The sequence below is a fragment of the Epargyreus clarus genome, unplaced genomic scaffold (assembly GCF_041222505.1).
Source record: "Epargyreus clarus isolate Ecla_fem2 unplaced genomic scaffold, WU_Ecla_fem_2.2 ptg000029l, whole genome shotgun sequence".
Lineage (NCBI taxonomy): Eukaryota > Metazoa > Arthropoda > Insecta > Lepidoptera > Hesperiidae > Epargyreus > Epargyreus clarus.
The window spans coordinates 11,783,036-11,809,887 of record NW_027332235.1 but is presented as its reverse complement, the minus strand read 5'-3'; the positions used below and the strand labels follow the sequence as shown (position 1 = coordinate 11,809,887).

The window sequence follows — 26,852 nt, the reverse complement described above, 5'->3', positions numbered from 1 at the left end:
TTAAGTACTTTGCAATAATTACCTAAATAATTTAAAGGTATTTTAAGGTGCCTATTAAATGGTGAAAAGCAGTACAAAGTGAAATTAAGCCACAAAGGAGCAATCAAATCTGATATTTTGTTTACAGACCTAAATATGTTAACATTATTAGTTGCAAGTGGGTATTTACCACAAATAATAATGAACTAAGTAGGTAAATCAGAAAAAATAACAAAGCTCGTTTAGTTGCTCGAAGTTTCACTAAGAAATTCAGTTTCAGTAAGAAATTTTACAGGATTAAGATGTAACGTTCGCACCAATAGCCAGATTTACTACATTTAGATAGATTTAAATGTACACCATATGGACGAAAATACTACCTTTGTAAATTTCATTTGATATAATTAGAAAAATATATTATAATGGTTTTCATACAGAGAATATTTATGGTAGTACCAGAAGGTAAAGGTTGCTAAAGATAAAGAAGGTTGCCTAAAGATAATAAAGTAAGTAAATTAAATAAAAGCTTTAACGGCTTAAAGCAGACATCTCGGCTTTGGTTTGAACGTCTTCATGTTATACTTAAATATAGGGTTTAAAAACTCTTAAAGGTACATTCTCATGCAGATGCATGTAGATAAATGTTTAAATATACCTATATAAGATAAATTAATACGGATAAGAATACATATATGTATAGAATAAGATATATGTATGTATAGTCCCACACGTATGTATATGGTTTAATAATTTCAACAAAATAAGCATTATAAATTTGCAAAAACATTTTAATGCAAATAATTTATATTACAAATACAAAATAAATAACATAATTTCTTGATATAGATGTTGAAAGAATAGCAAATACAATATCACTTAATCAGTCTACTAATGTGCAAAATGTGTTAAAAATATTCTATAAGTGTAATTTATCCTAATCACTTTCCTTATAAATTATTCAGTATTAAATCTTGACTTATACCATGGTGCACATTGTAGAGTTAAATTAAAGTAGTATTGTATAGAAATGTAAAAGTAAATGTACTTACGCATCCAGATTTTTTGTCTTAAATGTGTAAATATTTAACACATCTTTTAATGTTATATAAAAGATATAAATAGTTAAACCTAATCAATGAAAGCAGTAATTATAAGTAGTTAATTATTGCTTATGTGGACTCTGACTGAGAAACTGAGAACGCGACGAGACGCACAAACATAGTATTAGAAACTATTTGTTCAAAGTAATTAAAACTGCATAATTTCGTGAAACACACGAAAACAATGTAGACACAGTCGCAGTCTCATCAGCTAAAGCAGAGTACGAGTATAAGGTTTTGTTTGAAGTTTTCTTTGTATATTTGACTGATAAATCGATGTGGTCTGAAGTATCTTCAGCTCCACATGTGCCATGGTTAAGTTTGCCATTGTAAAAACATTTATATTTATTGTAAAAAGATGTGTGTTATGGAGTTTCTTTCGCCGCTTCTTCTCCATAACGAAACACCTAGTGAAGTGGTGGTAGATGTAATGACATTCAAGAAGTGTTCTGCAAAGAACGTATTTATAAATTGTTTTATACTTGAATTTTTGAGGGAGGCTGTTGGAATATAGCAAAAACTCAAGCCTCTTATAATGTATAATATTCAAGTAGGTTATATATGATAAAGCTGGCAGCTGAAAAACATATATTTTTACTTCTTCTAATTTGTCATTCTGTCAATGATTCGATATAATAAAAAGTATCTTTTTGGAGTGAATTTTATTTTATTATATTTCATAGTTTATTTTCTCGTTCTCCTGTGGCCTATTCCCAACATAAACAAAAACAAAAAAATGGCTTCTGCCGCTCATGGACAACTGTGATCAACCCCAGATAATATTATATTCCTACCAGAAGTTGAGATGCATTGCTGACGACTAAGTTAGAAATCCTCTGATAAGTATATATCTCATGAGGCGGAACGCAGTAATGCATAACATTGCTGTTATTAGGCACAAATAAGTGTATGGTTATGAGCCTCCGTAGTCGAACAACAAAGTTTTACCACCTTTAAATTAATCGCAGATGGTCCACAGAGAGCTGATAAAAGTAGTAGTACCTGAAGTTAGTTTACTATAGATTTCCATGTGTGGCAATAACCTGTGGTGGCTGTATTCACGTTGACTACTACTGTCTTATAAAAAATCGCTATTTTATGACATTACGGCATACTTAATCAGTAAATAAATATAGTTCAAAAAACTAAAAAACACGCTTTTATGATAAAATTAACTAAAAAGTAGAAAATCTAAATGAATCTAGGAATCAATTAAGGAACAGTAAATAGTATAATTGTGAAATAAATCTACAAAGTTTGAACGAAATCTGGCCGTTTTAAGTGGGTCAAAATCGCGCCCAAAGAAGTCGGTTACAAACATACAAACAAACATACAGGTGAAGCTAATAAAAAGCGTGTAAAAAAAACAAATTTAAGCACAACATTTAATTCACTCAAGACGAAAACCAAAACAAAATAAAATGTAAATCAGTTTTTTCTTTCTTTTGTCAAAATTCGTAAAACAGGGGCCGAGGAGCTGTAATTAATTCACTTTTAAGCACTCGGCCGTAACAAAGGTTTAGAAATTCACCCTTCACTTGTTTGTGGAGTCGTTTACTAAACAAAACGAAAATGAGTTTATGCCAATGACTTACACCTAGCGAGGGGAATTATGCGATCTTTTTTGCGCGTTCCTTAAAATGATAAAGGATTGTTCTTGATACGAGAACCTTGTAGATCAACTTTGGGTGTTGTTTATATTAAGATTTAACTTTCTTCTATATGTAATGGAGGTGAGTAGTAAGCATTTTTTAAATGCATCGCCGAAAAAACTTAATAAGAGAAGGACGTTTGCCTTTATATTTATCTTTTATTTACCAAATAAGAACCATAAAACATATTTTAATATAATTATTTTCATTTTATTACACAATGTTTACGTATAATTCATCATCACCCTAACGCCATCTATTTTTGTGTAATATAAAGTATTGTTGAAAATTTACGTATCATTCATCATCACAACTCCATCTATTGTTGTATCATGTATCTAAGTATTGTTGAAAATAATAAAATGAATAAAAATAAGTAAAAAATAATGAATGGCGTTACGGAAGCTTCCATGTGCGAGTTTGACTCGTACTTAGCGAACTATTATTTGGAATCGCGACCATCATACACACTTAAATAAATTTGGTGACCATCTACTAAATTTTGAAAAATAAAGCCCTGTCACAGATATACAGACAGCGGAAGCTTCATCTATTATTATTGTTATTATTAGGGTCCCGATATTGCCCTTGGCGTTTTTGCATAAAGACGCACGTGAACCAAAACGCAAGAGATCTTAAAAAGACATGTACAATTGACCTACATCCATATAATAAATTGTATTTTAAATTTCGTTTAGTTCATTAAACGAAGACAACAATGAAAAGATTAATATAGGTATTTAAATGGAATGAGCTCTTGTAATTAATGTCTTTGTCTCAGATGAATGGCGACACACTAGCTAGAGTCCCGTAAGCTCTAGCGAATAACGGGCTTTGTCATTAGATCATTAATTATAAACTCTAATATTGTAATTAGAATTATTTTAAACAAACTTTGGTAGACACCTTTTTGGTTTAACTCCGGAGAGAGACATAATTTTCCGAGGCATTCCAGCTTATTCCTCAAGGTTAGCGGCTCATCTGTGGCCGACCTTAGGTATAAATATTTAATCCTATCTGGGATTGATTACAGATGTCCATGGGCGTAAACAGCCACTTACCATGAGGTGGACAGCATGCTCGCCTGCTACTCCTATATTATAAAAAAAACATCTATAACAGTAGTGTCATGCGCTGCTGTGGTCTGCTTTGAAGTCAATAACTGTTAGATGTAGCATGATTTTTAGTTTAGGAAATAATAATGTTATTTTCCTATAACTCAAATGTTCTGAAACATATCTATAACGCCCTCTTGTAGAATGATTTTTAGGATTCCGTACTCAAAGGGTAAAACGAAATCCTCTGCTGTCTGTACATGTGACACTGGGCTTTATCTCTTAAACCGTAATAGATAGACACTTGATTTTTTTACAAACGATGCTTGATGGTGGTCGCTATAAAAAAAAAAATACTAAAAATTAATCATATAAATATAGTTTAAAAAACTAAAAAACACGCTTTTATGTTAAAATCAACGAAAAAGCAAAAAATAATCTTCAATCTAGGAATCAATTAAGGAACAGTAAATAGTATAATTGTGGAAAAAGTGTGGGGCGCTTTTCTAACCTGATAAATGGAATACCCCACACTTTTTCCACAATTATACTATTTACTGTTCCTTAATTGATTCCTAGATTGAAGATTATTTTTTGCTTTTTAGTTGATTTTAACATAAAAGCGTGTTTTTTAGTTTTTTAAACTATATTTATTTATATTATAATTGTTAATACAATTTGTAAGCTCTAGGAAATTATTCCCGTAACTTACAAAGACCACTTAATATTACATCTACGACAGGATTATAGCTCTTACAGCATAATGAGTGAATATATTAGTACACGTGTATAAATTTGTTTGTTTTTGTTGCAGGTCGTGTCGGGGCCGCCGGTAACCATGGCACCCGGCGTTGAAACAAACCCCTGAGCCACCGGGTACGTATTTAAGGGTTGCGCAATCAAACATCCGATAGTCGAAGTAGTTAAAAGAACATTTGTTTAAAGTTTGGTAGATTTTATACTTAGTCTTTTTTATAATATAGCACTTGCAGATAAACTGCGGTCCATCTGATGGTAAGTGGCGTCTGCCGCCCATCGATATCTGTAATCAAACCCAGATAAGTTCGAATGTTCTTAAAGATGAAGTGTAATTCATTCTATCTGGGCCACCATGCATTTTCAAAGTGTTGCACTAATAAATAAAAAAACAAACTATTTTTAGAAGGATTTTCAAATTTCAAAAAATTTGGAGTGACTTCTTAATTTTTTTTTGAGCTGTCCTTTAGAGGTGGTTATTAAAACATCAAAAACTAACATTTTTTTACTCGATATTTAAAAAAAAATATTCTGTTTTTTGTGCGACTACCGTGAATGTTTTAAGACGTAAAACTTATATAATGAATATGAAATAAATACAAATACAAATACAAAAACTCTTTATTGTACACCAAATTTATAGTAACACAACAAAATATTTTACAATAATCAATGGTACAACTGGCGGCCTTATCACTAAATAGCGATCTCTTCCAGGCAACCATTTACTTACTGCAAGAAAGTAATATTATATATAAGAAACAACATGTTTAATAAACATGTGTATAAATGAAGTAGGAGTAAGTAGATAAATTAATTCAAGCGTGTAACGTGTTAATATATTCTGCGCGGTTTCAGCTTACACCACTTGACCTAACCCACATTAAGGTTCTGAGATAGCTACGTTTAGAAGCAGGAATTTGTACCAAAATTAGCCTCAAAATTCATACTTCGTTAGCTTACACAAGCAGTGATAGCCTAGTAGTTAAGAAACTCGGCCTCTCGATCGAGGGGTCCGAGGTTCAAATCCCAGGCACGCACCTCTGATTTTTCAAAGTTATGTGCGCATTAGAAATTACTTATCACTTGCTAAACGGTGAAGGAAAACATCGTGAGGAAACCTGCATACCTGAGAGATTTATAAAAAAAAAAATATCGCAAAAATATGTGAAGTCTACCAATACGCACTTGGCCAGCGCGGTGGACTATGACCTAATCCTTCTCATGCTGAGAGGAGACCCGTACCCAGCAGTGGGACAGTAATGGGTATATAGCTTACATTGTACTGTAAAGGTGTAAAAAAAACTCTCCTTCAAAGCCGGCGATGCATTAGAGACTCCTGTGCTGCAAATGTCCATAGGCGACGTTGACTACTTTCATCAGGTAGCACGTCTGCTTTATCGTTAGGCTAAACTATAAAAAATCTCTTTCTGACAACATACCATATATCAACATCTATATAAGAATCTAATATTGGTCTGAACGGTATGTTTATTTTTGTTCAGAAACCCTTATTATTTTTGGCTTTTTGGTAAAAATACTCCGTCACCCTACGACCTTTATGTTTTAGTAGAGTCAAAATCGGCTCAGTATTTTCTAAAATTAGCTAAATACAAGCATTGTGAAAAGGGTTTTAATCTTTTGGTATCTTATAAACAACTTAAAAATAGTTGTAAATATAACGAAGGTGGAAGAAATATTCGTGTTTCTTTACACATGTTTCTTCCTTAAAACAACAGAGTTAAGCGTCGCTGTGTTCTGGTTTGAAGGGTAGTACGGGAAAGACACCACACATTTCAAATTAGTCCTCAGAGGCGTCTGCAGCCATCTGCGGCCGACATCGGGTAGGAGTAGGACTAATCCAAGTGTGACCCGGGACTGTTTCCTTGCGGCCCGCGAATTCTAGAATATCTTGCGGCCCACCAAATTTTCTAGAAACTGATTTCTCACGCGCGTTACGTTAGGTTTCTGTTGCCGTCAAATTTCAGGGACGATTTGGGTTTCTACCTTGACGACTTTTTTTCTTCGCCGGTCAATTACGATTGCGACCCGCCATTACTTCGTATAGCTACTGTTGCCAAAAAAGGTGGCCGACCGCTGTTCTAATCCTATCTGCGATTATATGCATAGACATTATAAAAAGTACATATTATAATGGAAATCGTAATACACTTAAATTTAATATTTCAAGATAATGTATTTGTAAACTTAATCTTTTAGACTCTGAGATTATATCGAACGCATTTATCTAAGTTTCAAAGGTCATAGGGCGAAGTCCTTGGAGGGTAAGGACTATCGGGCACATCGTTAGAAGCGATATAAGTTTAGCCCTTGGCTTCGTCTGCCTATTTGTTGAATATTTTTGGAAATGGTTGAATTAATTTTAATATTGCTTTACGCAAATAAAGAAAACAATTTTAAAGAGTGACGTAGGTGTTGTACCTATTATAACTACAATTTCAAAATAAATTTGAAATTTTATGCCTAGATCTTACATTTTTGCCGAAATCATTTCATTTACGATCCAAGTGGCACGTGGAGAGGCCACTACCATACCATATACCATACACACTAGTCTGACATGCAGTTCCGGATTCGATTTTTGGTTACGGAGACATCTAAATTTCTCAAAAGTGAATTTAGGTTTATTTTTGATTCTGGTCATTAACGGTCGTCTTATTGTTCGTCTATCGTTCTTACGAGTATAACACAGGGAATCCCATAGAATACAGGAGAAAGGCCAGGAGTGTACAAAGCATAATTATTATTTTTAAAACTTCAAAGAGCCCTGATATAGTTCAACTACATCTACGAGTATCAATATATAATTTATTGACGGACAAAGCATACATATTTTATTGAGCTCTATAAACAAATATTTTCTATTTCGTGAAGGTTCGGTACATTACAGAATTGAAAGCCTTCAAACTCTACAGTAAGTATCTGCTGAGAGTATCTGACAATTGATTGACGTATTGTTGGATAAATAAAACGTTATTGTAAGGGTTGAAATTTACTTTACGTTCTTGTGGGGTGGCATTAAGGGATTTTATTGTTACCTTATACCACGTGTTAGCTGCTGTGTTCTGTCCACCTGGACTAGACATACCACTCTTCAGTCCAGAGGTATTATCAGGTGATGACAAGTGGCTTCTGCTGCCAAAAGACATGTGTAATAAATACCAAATAAGATTTGAATCTTGCCTGAGATTGGCCACGATTGAGATTGCTGGCATTGACTAAGCTGGAAAGCATCCGATATTTATGTCTCCATTACCACACCCTCCAAACCCGAACACATCAAAACTTAACACTACTATTAGTAGGCAGAAATAGATGTACCGGTGTTGCTGCCGACGAACCACAAAGGGTTCTACCACCTTCAAGTTGAGAGCTGATAAAAGAATGAATATGGCTGACTCATATATGAGGCGACTATCTTTGTCCTTCCCTTCCTTCAATCGCCTCCCTGGTCATCAAATTATATTTATTCTACAAATCTCATGACTGTTTGTAATTTTATTCAAATCTCCCGTCTAACCGGCGACATAGCTCTTCCTGTCTTATTATTATTCAATTTACAATTTAATATTTATTTCGCATTGACTTCCCCTTTATGTGAAGTGTAAATGAGTAATTTGAACAATACTACGTATTGTTACGGAGTATTTGCCTTGCTAATCATTTTATATCTCGTCGCGTTGATTTGAATTAATTGCGGATTGAATCTTAATTTAAAGATTTATAAGTATGTTTTGTCAAAATAATAAGTGTATGAGTATAGTCCGCGTAAAACTGCTTTTTAATTATTTTTTTTATATAATATAGGAGTAGCAGACGAGCATGCAGTCCACCTGATGGTAAGTGGCTACTGTCACCCATGGACATCTGTAATCAACGCCAGATAGGATTAGATGTTCCTACCTGTGGCCACAGATGCGCCGCTATCCCTGAGGACTAAACTGGAACGTCTCGGAAAAGTCTGTCTCCCTTACCACACCCTTCAAAACGGAACACAGCAACGCCTTACACTGCTGTTATTAGGAAGAAAAAGGTGTGGCGGTGGTGCCGCCGGAGTCGAACCACAAAGTTTTACCATCTTCAAGAAATAGGTGTGCCGAATATAAAATAGTGTGGTCTGAATCTAGAAATGAATCGCGTCGCCTTAGTAAATTTTATGATTACACCTGCTCGCAACAACTTCAGAGCGGGCTAGCAGTTTGGCGCGAACTATGCCTCGTGTATAAGTATAAGTGTAGTGTATAAGTTTACCTTTTTATTTTGTGGTTTTGTGCATTGTAAAGATATGTTGTTTTAGTCAGCTTTGGGAGCGTACTTGGTAGCAAACTATCGATCATGTATAATGAACGTAGGTAAAGATATACTGTTTTCAATATCATATGGGGAAATAGATGAAATTAGATCATACAAACACGATAGGACGTTAGACCACGATAGAACCTTTTGTGGTTTGACACTGGCACCACGGTCACACCTATTCCTACGTAATAACATGTTAAGTTGCTATGTTCCGCTTTACAGGGTTAGGTAACGGAGTACTTATCCGAAGCGTTCTGATTTAGTCTTCAAGGGTAGCAACGTATTTATAGTCTACCTCAGGTAGGAATTTCACCTTAATCAGGGGTTGATTACAGTTGATGGGCGGTAGCACTAGCCATTAGGTGGACTGCATGATTGATTACCTCAAAATTTTAAAAAGAACCAAAGGTTATTATTCCCGTCGACCCTCACGTTGTAGAGGATAGCCCACAAGTAATAGTCGTTTGCTGTGAAAACATTTTTGGGCACGCCTTATCTACTACCAATTTTACTACCAAAAAGTCACATAAATATAAATTACAAAAGTAATTCAGAAAGCATTAGGATACAATGATTCTGTCACAGATAAACCAAGAAACGTTGAAGTTTATATGTTTTTAAAATATGGGTATTTATTACTACCATATTTATGGTGTAGCGATACCTGAGATTACTTCGATTATTTTGTTTTATTAGCAATATTTCTGTTACAACATTAAGATCATCATTTCCGAGTTTTGTATTTTTTGAAGTTGGAACTCTTATATCAGAACAGAACACAAATGTATTCATATTTGAAGCGAAGTATGAAGGTAATCGCTAATTTGAAAATACTCTGACCCACAAAATATTAGTCCGTTATCTTTAAAATTCAAACTGATACTCGGTTTCACTCTAGAAATCTCGTCCAAGAATTAATTGAACGGGAAAAAATTGAATCTCAGGTAATTGGAACGAATTATCTCTTACATTAGCATCTGTTGAATAAAACGTGTGTTAATTGGTGTGTGTACGAACGCAACCTATTTGTCATATCGGTTTATGTGTGACGTTGAATTTTGTCATGTTTAGTTGATTTTTGGGTTATGTAGTAGCAGCAGTGATAGCCTAGTGGTTAAGAAACTCGGCCTTCTCGATCGAGGGGTCCGAGGTTCAAATCCCAGGCACGAAACTCTGATTTTTCAAATTTATGTGAAATATGTATTAGATATTAATAATCACTTGCCAAACGGTGAAGGAAAACATCGTGAGGGAAATTTGCACAACTGAGAGATTTATGTAAAAAAAATCTCAAAGTTATGTGAAGTCTACCAATACACACTTGGCCAGCGCGGTGGACTGTGGCCTAATCCTTCTCATTATGAGAGGAGACCCGTACCCATGGACATATGTAATCAACCCACATAACATGGAATTCCCATATGAAGCTGGCCACGCTTACAAACCAAGTCGAACACTATATCCACATGTTTGAATTTGCGATGGTTTGGCAAGTGTGTGCATACAGCATTAAATGAAATACTTCATTCCGTATATATAAGACGTTAATTTTAGAAGTTTCAACTAAAAACACCCATCTAAGATTAAATTATGATCTGAATACACAAAATGTTACACCATATTTACGCAAGGCCGTTTTACGACCTAATACATATATAGTACAGTTGGACAAACATTACATCTTTGAATACACATGCATTACCCATACCAAACTTCTAGATTTAAGTCTAAAACTGTATCTGCATTCGACGTTACATTAAATTGCATTGATGTTTTCTGATTAGTTCAATGTAATTAATATATTTCAACTATTATAGGAACTTAAAATATGTTCTCTACATTTAACGCTTGCCCTAGGATACCCTGTGTGTGTTATGGACACACACATATATAAATACACAAACATACTGACTCGGAATAGAAATTTAAATTCCTCATTTAGATATCTGTCTGGCCAGTACCCTGAGTATTAGTTTTTACGTTTTGACAAAATAACTGTTTTTGTTTACGTATTTCCCATATATTTCCAATCAGTTCTGATACAATCCGCTAGGGCGCTGATTGGAAATGTATGGGCAAATACGTAAACAAATACCAAAACAGTATTTTTTGTCAAAACGTAAAATATCATACTAAGGATACAGGGATCGAAACTTGATCCCTCTGCGCGTCAGACTGGTGTGTTGACCGCTCAGCCACGCGGGGTGTAAAAATCCGACTGGTTATTACATAGATTACAGATTTTATCATATGAGGTCACATGTCATTACAATAATCTAAATTGTGGGAGTGACATAGGCTTTATATGTAAACAGTGGGGTTTTTGTTTTATAATTACTTCACACGACACTTCGAACATATGAAACCCGATTCAAAGGCCGTTTCGCGACCTAGCAGATAGTGACACCTGAACAAACAATTTTCATAATATCTTCTTTAAACGTAACGTTTTCGTGTATATTGTATAAATACACGGGTAAGTTACGAAATGTAATTCGCTATTACAAATTACTAATCTTTATTTTTTGGGACCTAAAAATGTTTTTATTTTTATGAAACCATAATAGTTAAACATATCTAAACATGTCCTTAAGTTATTATGTAAAATTCCAAAAGCAGAGATGTCGTAGTTTTTTCATAAAGTGTACGAAAAGAAAGTAAAATTTCGAATTAGTAAAGGATCGTATCCCTCGCCTTATAATAGCGTTAACACACTTATTGTTTCAAAATCTGATACCCTGAGTTACGGGTGTAATGGACATATATAAATTACTGCGGCTGTCTGTAATTTCTGCCTACACCTATTTAATTTCTGCCTAAAACAGCAGTGTAAGCGTTGCTGTGTTATGTTTTGAAGGGTGTGATAAGGGAGACATATTTTTCCGGCGTTCCAACTTATTCCTCAGGGGTAGTCAACGTGTGGTCGATCACAGGTAGGAATCTAATCTTGATTGGAGTTGATTACATATTTCCATACGATACGGATCGCGTGCTTGTTTCATCATCAACCCATTACTGTCCCACTGCTGGGCACGGGTCTCCTCTCAGAATGAGAAGGATTAGGCCATAGTCCACCGCGCTGGCCAAGTGCGTTTTGGTAGACTTCACATACCTTTAAGATTTTTTTTTATAAATCTCTCAGGAATGCAGGTTTCCTCACGATGTTTTCCTTCACCGTTTAAGCAAGTGATCATTAATTTCTAATACGCACATAAATTTGAAAATCAGAGGTGCGTGCCTGGGATTTGAACCTCGTACCCCTCGATCGAGAGGTCGTGTTCCTTAACCACTAGGCTATCGTGCTTGTTTGCTATTTCTAAATTATAAAAAATAAAAATAAAATTCTGAATTAATAAACATAATTATACGTCAGCTTAACCAGGAATCGATTCCGGAAATGTCTGGATCACACGTGAAGTCACATAGTCACGTATGTACCTATAGTCTCCATAATATACTTAACTAATATGCTCGCTTAAAATATACCCCAGCGGCGCAGTGGAGTAGGTTCCACTCGAGCTCGTGATGCCCTAGGTACCTCTTGACCGGCTATAAGACAGTCAAGGGGCTCCTTTTGTTACTTTATTTAGTTTAGTTAAGTAAGGTTTTTGTTGCCATGTGAATAGAACGCGTAATTTAAGTTCATGATGATAATTATAATAAGAACGTTTGTATTGACTTTATATTTTAAAAGAAATGAGCATGTAGTCCATCCGATGATACTTATCATCATTATATCAGCCCATAGACATCTGTAACCTCAAATAAGATTAGAGTGCTACCTAAGGTCGGCCACTTATGCGTTACTACCCCGAAGGACTACATTGAAATGCCTCGGAGAAGTTTTTCTTCCCGTACCTGAATTAACCAACTCCAAAATTTTATAGAATAGGTGTTCTGAAGCCGACAACAAATGCAGACTAAGATAGTCGCCTTACATGACCGTCAGCCGTCAGGCGTCCATATCCTTCCACTAAAACGCAAAAACTACTTCACGGTAGAAGTAGGTACGAGTAACTCCGCGATCGAGCCACATTTCCACCACCTTTTAGTCTAACAATCAGTACACCAGGTGTTCAAAAGAGCTTCTAAGAAGTCATTTTAATGCCGAGGTTATTTATACGTCCCCTTAGAGCCTCTAAGACCCTATTACGCAAAATAATTGCTCTCGAGTTTTCCCGAAATTGAGTCTTACGTATAATGATCTCAATTTCGTCTGATGTCTCAAGAACCGTTGTGGGATGCTTACACGAGTTTTTAAGGTATTTAATAACTAATTACTGTAATAATGATATGCATAGGGTGGTTAGGGTGCCAAAGGAATGAAGAGTTTCATACGTGCTTCATACTTTATACTAAAGTAAAACGACTCGCGGAATATTGCATTGAACAATTAGCTTATGTGTGATTGCCTCAGTGGGATGTATGGATATTGTGTAATTGTTATATATATGGCAGTGATAGCCTAGTGGTTAAGAAACTCCGCCTCTCGATCGAGGGGTCCGAGGTTCAAATCCCAGGCACGCACCTCTGATTTTTCAATGTTATGTGCGCATTAGAAATTAATTATCACTTGCTAAACGGTGAAGGAAAACATCGTGAGGAAACCTGCATACCTGAGAGATTTATAAAAAATAAATTATCTCAAATATATGTGAAGTCTACCAATACGCACTTGGCCAGCGCGGTGGACTATGGCCTAATCCTTCTCATTATGAGAGGAGACCCGTGCCCAGCAGTGGGACAGTAATGGGTTGTTGATGATGATGATGTTATATATAATATTTTATTAGATAATAATAAGGTTATATACAATATTCAGGGTTATATATGTAATTGTTTAATTTGTGATATCGAAACATACTTGTATTATCAGGGTTATTAAGTACAGATCTAGTTTGGTGTTATGAATTTACAATTAATGGCATATAGATTCCCGGGGCGCTATGATATGGGGTCTTCAAAAAAGGTGCAAAAAGAGCTCTCCTTCAAAACAGGCCATGCACTAGCGACTCATCTGGTGTTGTAAGAGCACGTCTGTTTTATTGTAGGCTCACCTATAAAGCTCGCCTATGAAGCACCTATGAAGCTCGCCTGGGCGGAGCCGGAGGGGCAACGCGTTCAGAGGACTCCGGTTGCGTTCCGTTGGAGATCCCGGAGTCCTCTTGGCAACGCCGAGGTAGGCCACCGGGAGGGTTTTAGTGCGGTAAGAATCCCACATAACCCTGTGTCGCTCCCACGGCACGGGGTACCTTTTGAAGGTTTCCCCTTCGACAGCAAAAAAGAAAAAGGCTCACCTATAAAAAAGTACCTATATGTAAAATTAAAAATGTCAACTACTTTGTTTCCTTAATAGAGTAGGTAAGTATATTGATTTTAAAATGTTTATAGCAATTATTCCTTCAGGTACAATTCCTTAATTTAATAAATTATTATAGTCCTCGCGAAACTGCTAGTCCGCTCTGAAGTTGTTGCAAGCCGGTGTAGTGATACAATTTGCTATTGCGACGCGATTCATTTTATATTCAGAGCGGACTAGCAGTTTTACGCGGATATAATAATCCTTACTAATATTATAAATTCGAAAGTAACTCTGTCTGTCTGTCTGATTATTTCTTCTTCACGCCCAAACCACTGAACCGATTTTAATGAAATTTTGTACAAAGATAGTCTGAGACCCGAGAAAGGACATAGGATAGTTTTTATCCCGGAAATCCCACGGGCACTAGGGGTGGCGATCTAAGATCGATTAATCGCAGAATCGATCTTTTGGACCTAAAACATCGATTATTTTAATCGGTATTAGTAAGGATTGAATCATAAACTATGCATTTGATCAAGTGATGATCTTTAGCAAAGTTGAAGGTATGAATTTTCAGTTTTATGTATGTTAGTATGTTATATTATTTTCTTTTAAACGCGGGCGAAGCCGCGGGCAAAACTTAGTACTTAAATAAATAAAACATCAACATTAAAAAAAGTCGTAAGGAACTTAAAATTACTCAAAACCTGGAGAACACTATATAGTTAAGTTGTGAGGTAAATTAACTTATCAACTAAGTTAAGTACGTTTCAGAACGCTCTAACCACCTGGGACCTGGCACTTTGTAGTTGTTACAGTTTTATCATTATGGCCGGTCCAATATGAGGTGTAGTGATCAGTATAACCTGTGGTATAACGATATAACATTAATAAAGATGAAGAATAAATGCCAATATGAAATTACTTTGCGACTACATGTTTTTTTCGAACTCTGGAGGCATGGAGGTTTCCTCACTATGTTCACCTTTACTGATTTTAGCAAGTGGATAATTAACGCTTTAACGCTTTCTACACTCACAGCCCACACTAGGATCCCCTGTGTCGTGGGTGCCATGGACACACACATAGACAAATACACAAAACACCCAGACCCAGAAACAGAAATCTAAATTCGTCATTTAGAACCCGGGACCCTCTGCGCATCAGACCGCTCTGCCACGCGGGTCGTCAATTAATTTCAAATACGCACCACCTTTGAAAAATCACTGTTGATTTAAACCTCGAACTTCCTCAATGAGAGGCCGAGTTTCTTAACCAAATGCCTATCACTATCATTAGAGTAAATGGATAAAAAATATAATGAAGTACTTAGTAGGAAGTAATGACACATTAGGTAAATGCCTACATTTTTGCTCAGTAGCTAAGGCCTTGGTAAATACCAGACATATAACAAGATTCCATTAAACTATTCCATTCCATTACCTATCTAAGAGTCCATATTACCTCGCTATGAACCAATGCCGTGACCGAAGTCTAGAGTCAAGGAGAGAAATCGATAAAAAGTCCTTCAACTCTTAGTTCAAACCGATAATTAATTTCTAATACGTAGATAACTTTGATCTTTGATGAAAATCAGTGTGCCTAGGATTTTAAAGTCGACCTCCCTGAAGAAAATTAGACTGAAGGTGGTAGAACCCTACGTGGTTCGACTCCGGCGGCACCACCACCACACCTATGTCTGCCTCATAACATAACAGCAGTGTTAAACGCTGCTGTGTTCTGGTTTGAAGGGTGTGGTAAGGGAGACATACTTATCCGAGGCATTCTAGTTTAGACCTCAGGGGTAGCGGCGCGTCTGTGACTGACCTCAGGTAGGAATATCTAATCCTATCTGTGGTTGATTACGGATGTCCATGGGCGGCAGTAGCCATTTACCATCAGGTGGATTGCGCGCTCGTCTGCTACTCCGACATTATATAAAAAGAAACTCGTTATGCACCAAAAGCCGTGACTGAGGTCTAGAGTCAAAGAAGGGAAATCGATAAAAAGACCTTCAACTCTCTCAGTTCAAAGTCAGAATGGTTTATGTTGGTTTGATTTATAATGTACTAGCAATAAGAGGTCATGGTATTGTCTCGTCTGGTCTAAGTTTATAGTCTTGGGTTCAAATCCAAAACTGGATAATTCTAATACTAACAGGGTGATTCTTGTAATAAGTCTTCGTTAGTATTGCTTTTCCCTAAAATCTATTGATAGACTTTAGATAATTTTTACTTGTATGTATTTACTTATTGAAATAAAATAAGTAAAGACAATTGAATTATTTATATATATTGAATAATAAATTTATATCAAATGGATCTTTGTATAAGTTTATAACAAGAACAAAGGGTAAAGGTGTAATTGTTATGGTTCAGGGAGCGACACTTAAACGAGGCATTCCAACATAGTTTCTAGGGTAGCATTGCGTTTATGGCTGATCTCAGAAAGAACTCCTATCCTATCCGAGATTGATTAAACTTAACAAATGTCAATGGCCATCCAATCCTATATGAGGGTGACTACAGATGTCAATGACCACTTAACATCAGATGGACTGCATGCTCGTTTACTACATCTACCCATATTTAAAGGTGGTAGAACCCTTTGCGGTTCGACTCCGGCGGCACCACCGCCACACCTATTTCTACTTAATAACAGCAGTGTTAGGCGCTGCTGTGTTCCGGTTTGAAGGGTGTGGTAAGTGAGACAGACTTTTCGGAGGCGTTCCAGCTTAGTCCTCAGGTAGCGGCGCATCTATGGCCGACCTCGGGTAGGAATATCTAATCCTATCTAGGGTTGATTACAAATGTTCATGGGCGGCAATAGCCACTTACCATCAGGTTGACTGCATGCTCGTCTGCTACTCCTATATTATAAAAAGAAAAGATCAAAATATGTAGAGAGCATTTATTTATCACTATTGGTGTAACGTGGCCCTCAAGGACAAACCTTGGGAACTACCCGTGACCCAATTGAGGGGCCATGAGAACAGTCAAGGAGAGATCGATGCAGCATCCAACCTTCAACGCTTAGGTCATGGTTGGAGAAAAACTGAATTACATTTCGGTGAACGTAACATTTTTGCGGAAGATTGTTTTCGGTCTGGACTAGAAATGTACGAGCATAATATAATAACAAATTAAGCTATGATATAGAAGTAGCCGAAGAGCATGCAATTCACCTAAGCTGCGCCGTTACCAATGAGGATTAAGCTGGAAAGCCTGAAAGTATGTAATACAAAATGCATTCGTGTATTGAATAACTGATGCTTTTGCAATGCTTATTTCACCTAGAATGGGCTAGATCATTTCAAGCTTGAGTAAAACTTTTAGCACCAAACCCAGAATAAATACCGAAATTCATCATTTAGATATATGTTTAGCTGAAAATCGAACCCTTTGCGCGTCAGACCGGTATGGTGACCGCTCCCGCTCGAATCGTTAAAGAAATAAGCATACATGAAGTTCCGGGAAAATTCAAGTATTTTAACTTTGACCCAGTTTGACATCCTAGAGATTCAAGGTGTTACGGAGCAGCTTGTGACCTATATTAGTCTCCGGTTAGTGTGGAGCTAGCTTTATAGGTCAGCTGTGAACCAATAACGATTATAGTTTCCAGAGAGTCGAAACTGTGCTTGTATTTGACCAAGATTTGTCGATTATAATTAGTATGGTATCGTTATATTTACCACGCCGAGATGTTAGCGTTCTAAGAGCCTGTGGTAGGTACTAACAAAATGCATCTATCTAACATGATATTTGAAGAAGACAAAACAGGTCCAAATTGGTCTTATCTTTTTTTTTATAATATAGGAGTAGCAGACGAGCATGCAGGCCACTTGATGGTAAGTGGCTACTGCCGCCCATGGACTTCTGTAATCAACCCCAAATAGGATTAGATATTCCTACCTGGAGTCGGTCACAGATGCGAAGCTACCTCCGAGGACTAAGCTGTAACGCCTCGGAAAAGTATGTCTCCCTTACCGCACCCTTCAAACCACAACACAGCAGCGCTCAACAATGCTGTTATGGGGCAGAAATAGGTGTGACGGTGGTGCCGCCCAAATCGAACCACAGGGTTCTACCACCTTCAAAATGGTATGTATGTGTGATTTTATTGAACTAAATCCATAATTTCCCATAACTACGAGTATCTATGACCTGTAAGTGTAACCTACCATCACAAGCTTTATAGCCGTGTCATGAAATGCATCATTATGTTCTTACGGCTTCATAATTTATTCATCCATGTGAACTAAATTGGATGCGATTGTGGAATTTTATTGTGTACGGTCCATCAAAATGCAATTTCGGCTTGTGGCCACAATTATAACAAAACATTGCCTCACGTGGGAACTGGGTTCAGGTTGACGTTACGTCAGGTTTTAAACTGTACGTCGATTTGGGCCGAGGCCGAAATTGCGTTTCGTACGTTAACGAATAAGTTTGGTTGGATGTAATGGTAGGTTACGATGTTGTGTTGTCATCCAGAGATTTGAGCCTTTCAACAATTTGAACAGGGCTTTGTTGTGATACGTAGTGGATAAAACTTGGCCTCAATCCGGAGGTCGGAGGTTTAAATGTTAGATTGTCGTACCTGGTTCAAACCTCTGATTTGTCCTATCACTTGTTATAATCTTGAAGGGTGTCGTGAAGGAATATCGTGTCAAAACGTATATGTATAATTCAGAGCTCTAAAATTATTTCAAAAGTATGAAGTTTACCAATTTGTACTTGGCCAAAGTAGACTATGACGTAAAAACCCTGCTCACTCCATGAGAAGACCTGGTGGGTTACTACCATCTCTTAAAACAATACAATGAAAATAATGTTTTAAGGAGGTCGTGGTAAGAAACAAAATAATGTTAATGCAATATTGAAATAAAACTTTCCTGAACTATGATGGTTTTTAAAAGATGGTGGTAGGCCCCCTGTGCTCAGTAGCAGGGCAGTAGTTGATCGACGACGGTCTGCCTGTGGAAGTATAATTGCCACAGCTGTCTCTTTCTTATAGTTAGCCTGTTTTAACATATCTCTTTTGTATCAACAGCGTGCGCAGCAGATTTTCCGGTTGCGTTTTCTTCCTCACCTTGACCTTTTGCTGTCATAAGTTGTAACGAGAAATAGTTCTTTCTTTTTACATCGATTACCTATTTTAACAAGTAAAAATTGCGATACATTTCATATGATGTTTTAGTATATTTGTGTGAAAAGAGAAGCGAAAAGAAACTAAAATCTTGATAATGAAACAAATACGAATATCGGATTGATAATTATCAACAGTCGCAATTTTTATTTATCAATCATCATCTTCAGTATTATATTCAGTAGTATTAACAAATGTTCAATATCATCAATGTTTAAAAATACTTTAGCTTGTAATCCAAATAATTAAATAAATACCAATAACAAAAAAAAAAACAATTCCAATAAAGGAGAATTGTGCAGGGGCACATTACTATAATTGCTGGGTTGGAAGAATTGAAATCCCTTGTTCTGTTCTTGTTCCATTTATTCCTTTGTTCCATAGGTCGATTGCCAGTACTGAATGAAAATTTGAAAATCTGGCCTATTTATATCCCCGACTCAAGTACCACAACTAGAAGCAGGTTTAGGCAGGAATATAGGCCTTTTGGCCAATTACAACCATTTCCCGTTATTCTATGTCTAAACCTGTACGGACCTGTATGAACCTGTTCAAACTGTGGCCTTGAATCGAGGATTCACAATAATAATAATAATAATCTATTTAGTTTGTTTAGGAATTTACATATTTCTATTTAAACTTCTATTAAAACCTAAACTATTGCAAAACCTATTATAATTGACACCTATACCTATGCCCTATAAACTATTACGAAATATTTATTTTAATACATTTACAAAACTTAAACTATTATCTATTTTCCCTATTCTATTAAATCCTATTATATACTATTAACAATAAAACATAAGTAAAACACTATTCAAACATAATAAAAACATCAATAAATTACATTAAAAACTATCAACTGTTTACGTAACTACGTCTTACTGCTATGATCAGCTGATCGAGTTGGAGTCAGCTGTTTAGCGTCGGCCATTGAACTATACAATATTAATCAGCTGATCGTGTGTTACGAATAATGAAGTCTTTATTTATTACAACTTATGAACTATTATTAACTATAAATTAAGTAAACAATTTCAAACTTATAATTACGTCGAATCTTGAGTCAGCTGTTCGCGTCGTCCCGCACATTTCTCCCGCCGTGCAGCTGTGTTGCATCTTCTGTCGGTGCTGGGGCGACGTCTTCTATAGGCAGCACTACCAGCTTCCTCACTGGCCGGCGTAGAACTCCTCCCTTGGTTGCCACGTCGACTGTTCTTACTATGTTGTCTGGACCCGGAAATGTTGCGATGACCCGACCTCGAACCCATATGTTCCTAGGTAGGTTACTATCCAATATTTGTACTAAGTCGCCGATCTTCACTGTTGCCCCTCTTCCGTGGGGCTCCCGCCGGTGTTGAAGCTCAGGAAGGTACTCTCGAAGCCATCTTGTCCAGAATATGTCGGTTAATCTCTGCGCGGCACGCCAGCTGTTCTTGCATATGGTGTCGCGGTCGTTGAACTCTCCCGGGGTCGATACTCTTCCGTTCCCGCCGAGTAGGAAATGGTTCGGTGTAAGCGCTTCTGGGTCCTCGGCGCTCACTGACACGTGGGTGAGAGGTCGGCTGTTCACTGTATATTCCACCTCTGCCAGGAGCGTCGTGAGGACTTCTTCTGCTGGATGTCGTTCGTGAAGCGTTGCTTGCAGTGCAGTTTTCACGGAGCGCACGAGCCTTTCCCACGCGCCTCCCATGAAGGGCGCGCCAGGTGGGATGAATCGCCACGAGATGATCTTCTTAGCAGCCTCCTCCGCTGTGGCTGCGTCGATCGCCTGCCGTAGTTCCTTGTCAGCGCCCCTCAGGTTGGTGCCGTTGTCCGACCATATTTGCGCCGGACGTCCACGGCGCGCCATCATCCGCCGGAGCGCCATCACCGCAGAGTCGGTGGTGAGCGATGCTGTAACTTCTAGATGAATAGCACGTGTGGTTAGACAGGTGAAGATAGCTACATACCTCTTCTGATTGGTACGCCCGACTGTTACTGTAAGCGGCCCGAAGTAGTCGACTCCTGTATATGTGAAAGGTCGCTTGTGATGTGCCAAGCGACACGATGGTAGGTCTCCGGTTCTCGGGTACGGCGGTGCTTGAGTCTTCATTCGGCATCTGAGACATTGTCGTATAATAGTTCGCGTCACCGGACGTAACCGTAGAACCCAATACCTTTGTCGACACTCGTTTACCGTGGCCTCGACTCCGCTGTGGTGCATCTGTCTATGTATGCTGTGTATCCATAGTTTGACTGTAGGATGGTCACCGTCCAACACCATGGGGTTCTTGACCTCATTTGTGACGGCTTCTATTGCTTCGATGCGGCTTCGGAGTCTCAGGGCACCATTTTCATACTTGACACTTAATCGATGTAATCGGCTATCTCTGTCTATAGGCTTCTGGACGTTTCATGTTATCTATATCAACCTGAAATGAACTTTCTTGCGATGAACGCATTAATAACTCTTCTGCTTCTCGGAGGAGTTCTGCGGGCACGGAGATATAACACTTGGCTTGTTCTATTTTTCTATGCTTTACCTGTGGAGCCACCGGTGTCTTCTTTTGACGTCGCCAGTCGGGGTCCGCTTGAGCGTTTCGTCTAGTCCTCTTGTAATTGACCCGCTGTTTAGACGTCCTGCAAAGCTGTATAAACTGTAAAACCCTTGCTGTAGTGAAACGTAATCTATCCCAATTTGAAAATCTAGATATCTCCGGTAGACCTTCAGCCAGCTTCAGACCTCGTTCTGTTACTATGTTGTGTGTTCTTTCTTCACCTGTAGGTTCTGATGGATACGACGCAGAATTTTCTATTGGCCAGGTGCTCGAATCCTCGTGTAGGAAGTCCGGTCCCCTATACCACCTGTGGTTCTTATTGAACCCTATTGGGACATTTCTTGTGGCATCGTCCGCCACGTTGGACTTCGTTGGCACCCAGCGCCACTCACTTACCTTTGTACCTTCTTCTATAGCCGCTATGCGATGTGCCACATACGACTTGTAAGAGCGCGAACCAGCCTTGATCCATGAGAGTACTGTGCGGCTGTCCGTCCAGAACGTTCTTGAGTCCGGCTTTCGTTGATGTTCTTTAACGACGGCGTCGGCGAGGCGAGTTCCCATCACTGCAGCTTGTAACTCTAACCTAGGTATAGATGTTAACTTTAAAGGTGCCACCTTGGCCTTGGACATAATTAGTGATATACTGACGTCGCCGTTGGGTGCCGTTGCTCTCCAATACAATACCGCTGCGTAGGCTGACTCGCTGGCGTCGGTGAACACGTGGAGCTGAAGGGATGTAGCGTCGCTGTACTGTAGGTATCTTCTTGGTATTGCTATATTCGAGAGGCTTCTCAAATGTACCATCCAGTCGCGCCACTGTTCCGCTATGTGATCTTCTATTTTCTCGTCCCACGATGTCCCACGCCGCCAGAGTTCCTGTAAAATCTGCTTAGCTCTTATAGTAACTGGTGAAGCAAAGCCTAACGGATCAAAAAGCGACATAACTATACGTAGGGCTTCTTTCTTCGTCGGTGTTTTCCCATCTATAAGTTCACGAGGCACACGCGTTAAATTGAGGTTGAAGGTAAGTTCGTCTGTATCCGGTTTCCATACGATTCCTAACACACGTTCCAGCTGCTCTCCCGCCTTATAGAGTTCTATGTTCTGTGACGACTCCTGTTCCCCTAGTGCTCGTAGTAGCGCGGGCGTGTTGGACTTCCACTGTTTCAACTCGAAGCAAGCTCTTCTATGTATATCACGCACGCTTGAAGTGATACGTATGGCTTCTTCGATGCTTCTAAAGCTGTCCAGGTAGTCGTCGACGTAATGCTTCTCTATAATGGCGGAGGCTGCTTCTGGCTCGGTCTCTTCATACTTCTTAGCGTTCAAGTTCTTGACGAATATTGCTGTTGACGGCGAACTTGAAGCTCCGAAGATGAGTGATGTCATTCTATACTCCTCGGGTGGTTGATCGTCACGACGGTTCCCTCGCCACAGGTACCTAAGAGCGTCTCTGTCTTCTGTTCTCAACTTCACTTGCATGAACATTTCCTTAATGTCAGCTGTTACTGCAACCATATGCTGTCGGAACTTCATCACGACCCCTGGAAGTGATTGCAGTAGATCTGGACCTTTCAACAGCAAGTCGTTGAGTGCGACACCCTTAGTCTTCGCTGCGGCGTCGTGTACCACTCGGAGTTTATCTGGCTTCATTGGGTTCACTACCGCGAAGTGCGGTAAATACCAAGTTCTATTGGGAGTCTTCGTCCTCGGTGCAGGCTCGGCGTATCCTTTCTTGATAAGCGCGTCCATCTGTTCTGTATACTTCTGTTTTAATTGAGAATTACGGTCAAGCTTCTTTTCTATGTGCATAAGACGTGTCAACGAGTTGTCGTAGTTGTTAGGCAAGTCGACCTCTTCTCTTTTCCATAGTAGAGCGGTTTCGTATCTTCCTTCTTCTGTTTGGGTTGTACTTTTCTTTAATATACGTAAGGCTTGCTCTTCAGGGTCCGACTGTGGCTTCTTTGGGTTGATGCATAGCGAGTCCATTGCGAAGTAATGCTTCATGAGATCTTCAAGCTTATCTTCCTGCGGCGCTTCTGTAATGTGTGACACGAAGTTAGCGGTACGTCCAATAATTCGGTTGTGGCTTCCGTGAAGTACCCACCCAAGTGGCGTGAGAGACGCTACCGGTTGGTTCTTCTTTCCCCTTCTCACTCTTGATGCTAGAAGGAGATGCCAGTTGTCTTGACCGATGAGTATGGTAGGCTTCGCATCTTCATAGGAAAGTACGTCGCTAAGATCTCGCAAGTGTTCACATTCTTCAATCTGTTGTCTTGCTATTTCCTGCGGCGACACGTGCAGGTTCTTGATAGTTCTCGCTTGAATGCTTGCTGTGTGATTGTTCAACCCGTTGAGTGTGATGCTAACTCTTCTTGACTTCGTTTCAGCTGTTTTCAACTCGTTGATTGCTTCTATACGTAGTGGGTCGATGGGTCCCTTTGCCCCTATTTCGTAGGCAAGGCTGTCGTCTATCAGCGTAACTGTAGACCCATCATCCAATAACGCGTAAGTGTTGACCGTATTCTTGGGACCTGTTGCCTGCACCGGGATTATTTTCAAAAAAGTTTGCTTCTTTGTAGGTCTGGCTGTAGTCCACGCGGAGTTGATGACCTCTGTTGACCTATCTTCTGTTTCTGCCTTTTCTGTTCTGTTGAAGTGTAGTAACCTGTTATGAAAATACTTACAACTATTAATACCACACGGCTTCGTTCGGCAGTTGTGAGTCTTGTTTCTGAAGCGTAGACACCGAAAGCATAGTCGTTTCTTCTTTGCTATATCCCATCTTGTGCTTTCGTTTGCTTCTTTAAACTGTTTGCAATCCGTCGCGATGTGACCTGTTTCTTCACATACGGGGCATTTCTGTATAACTGTAGACTGCTTTTCTAATACTGTATGTGTCTTCTGAGGACGTCTATTACTATACATCGGCGGTGCCATCTGTTCGGGGAGTGCATAGGGTCCGCACAGCTCAGCTTCTCTCTTCATAAATTTTTCAAACTTCAATAAGTCAGGCTCTTCTTTCGGTTGTGTTGCAGCAAAGTCGTAATATCTGTAACGTAAAGTAGGAGTAAGCTTGTCCACCATTACCTTAGATACCTCCGGATTGTAGAGATAGTAGACGCATTTCAATGCCCGAAGTGTAGACACGGCGTTTGTAACCTTAGTAGAGAACACGCAAATATCCCTAGGCGACTCGCAGAGGCGCGGCAGTGTTCTCAATGTGTCTATTTCGGCCATTGCTATCATCTCCGATCTACCGAATCTCATTTCCAAGGTCTTCATAACATCGGATGGGTGTGCGTTGGTGATCAGTAAGCTTTCAACTGCTTCCTTAGCTCTTCCTATTAGATGTCTTCTTAACCTATTAATATTTTCTACTATTGAAAAAGACTCTTCTGTTTCCATATATGCTGCTCTAAAAGGTAGCCAGTCCTGATAATTACCGTTAAAAGTCGGTAATTCAACAAACTTTGAGGACCGCTGGCTAGCTTTGATGGCCTGTGTTATCGCTGACGTAAGTTGAGAGAAGTCTGGCTGCGCGTGGACTCCCGCCGGTGCTTGAGCTCCCGCCGTTGTATGTACTCGCGGATCTGGTTGGGTATGGTGCGTTGTACTATTATTCTGTTGAACCGGCCTTGTCTCTTCCGTGATGGCTTCTATTTCTGTTTCTATTTCGCGGAGAGGTAGGTGCGGCTCGTCGGCTATGGCTAGCCTCGGTTGCGCTTGCTGTTCCAACCAGTCGTCGACCCTGGTGTCGGCTTCTGTTTTTGAGTACTCGGAGACGTCGTCATCGTCGTCTTCTGCTTCTATAACGGCGAGGCGTGCTGTTGCAAGTTCCACTTGCAGGCGTATAAGCTCTTCTTTGGCCTTGGCTACCTTGTAAGCCTTTGACCTTGAACGCGTGGATCCGGCGCGTCGACTCGGAGCGCGCGAACCATGCTGACTATGTGCTTCTGAAGGCTTCTGTATTACTGTCGGTGAATCAGTACTGGCGGTGAGCTCGACGGAATTCTTGAAAATGGTCGCAGCCGGCCTGGCCATCGTGGTGCCAGTGGCCACTGACGCTACTGTACCCTTCGTCGTGACGGACGTGTCTGTAGCGGAGGTTCCCCCAGTAGTGTCGGTCGCGGTGGTTCCCGTGGCCGACGTTTCTGTTGTGGTGCCCGTAGCGGAGGTCCCAGTGGTCGCGTCAGACGAGGAGGGCTTCGTTTCCGTCGAGTCTCGGCGCTCTTTTCCCACGGAGCGTGTGATCGGCATTCTTCTTGCTAATACACAAAAATGACAATTGGAACGATAATATTACTTACTATTCTTCAATTTCTTCAATATTCGGCTTTCGAAGGACCATTAAATGTGCAGGGGCACATTACTATAATTGCTGGGTTGGAAGAATTGAAATCCCTTGTTCTGTTCTTGTTCCATTTATTCCTTTGTTCCATAGGTCGATTGCCAGTACTGAATGAAAATTTGAAAATCTGGCCTATTTATATCCCCGACTCAAGTACCACAACTAGAAGCAGGTTTAGGCAGGAATATAGGCCTTTTGGCCAATTACAACCATTTCCCGTTATTCTATGTCTAAACCTGTACGGACCTGTATGAACCTGTTCAAACTGTGGCCTTGAATCGAGGATTCACAATAATAATAATAATAATCTATTTAGTTTGTTTAGGAATTTACATATTTCTATTTAAACTTCTATTAAAACCTAAACTATTGCAAAACCTATTATAATTGACACCTATACCTATGCCCTATAAACTATTACGAAATATTTATTTTAATACATTTACAAAACTTAAACTATTATCTATTTTCCCTATTCTATTAAATCCTATTATATACTATTAACAATAAAACATAAGTAAAACACTATTCAAACATAATAAAAACATCAATAAATTACATTAAAAACTATCAACTGTTTACGTAACTACGTCTTACTGCTATGATCAGCTGATCGAGTTGGAGTCAGCTGTTTAGCGTCGGC

At 38.8% G+C, this 26,852-nt stretch overlaps 3 protein-coding genes across 6 annotated transcripts in view; 1 reads left to right on the top strand and 2 right to left on the bottom strand.

Annotated features, from left to right (window-relative positions):
- LOC140754297 (uncharacterized) overlaps positions 1 to 26,852 on the top strand; it is a 185,103-nt gene that overhangs the window by 84,805 nt on the left and 73,446 nt on the right. For all 4 annotated transcript variants that reach the window (XM_073089279.1, XM_073089276.1, XM_073089278.1 and 1 more), the window contains one exon: positions 4,601 to 4,662. The gene's annotated coding sequence lies outside the window, so the exon portion shown is untranslated. The remainder of the gene's footprint in view (positions 1 to 4,600; positions 4,663 to 26,852) is intronic.
- On the bottom strand, positions 20,382 to 21,410 carry LOC140754589 (uncharacterized). Its single transcript, XM_073089631.1, has one exon. The coding sequence runs from the start codon at positions 21,408 to 21,410 to the stop codon at positions 20,382 to 20,384; it is 1,029 nt and encodes a 342-aa protein (XP_072945732.1).
- On the bottom strand, positions 21,682 to 26,118 carry LOC140754588 (uncharacterized). Its single transcript, XM_073089630.1, has one exon. It carries the CDS (start codon positions 26,116 to 26,118, stop codon positions 21,682 to 21,684), a length of 4,437 nt encoding a protein of 1,478 aa, XP_072945731.1.

Bases quoted from the DNA above. Each gene is read 5' to 3' on its own strand.
- LOC140754589 (XM_073089631.1), bottom strand. From the start codon at position 21,410: ATGAAGACTCAAGCACCGCCGTACCCGAGAACCGGAGACCTACCATCG.
- LOC140754588 (XM_073089630.1), bottom strand. From the start codon at position 26,118: ATGCCGATCACACGCTCCGTGGGAAAAGAGCGCCGAGACTCGACGGAA.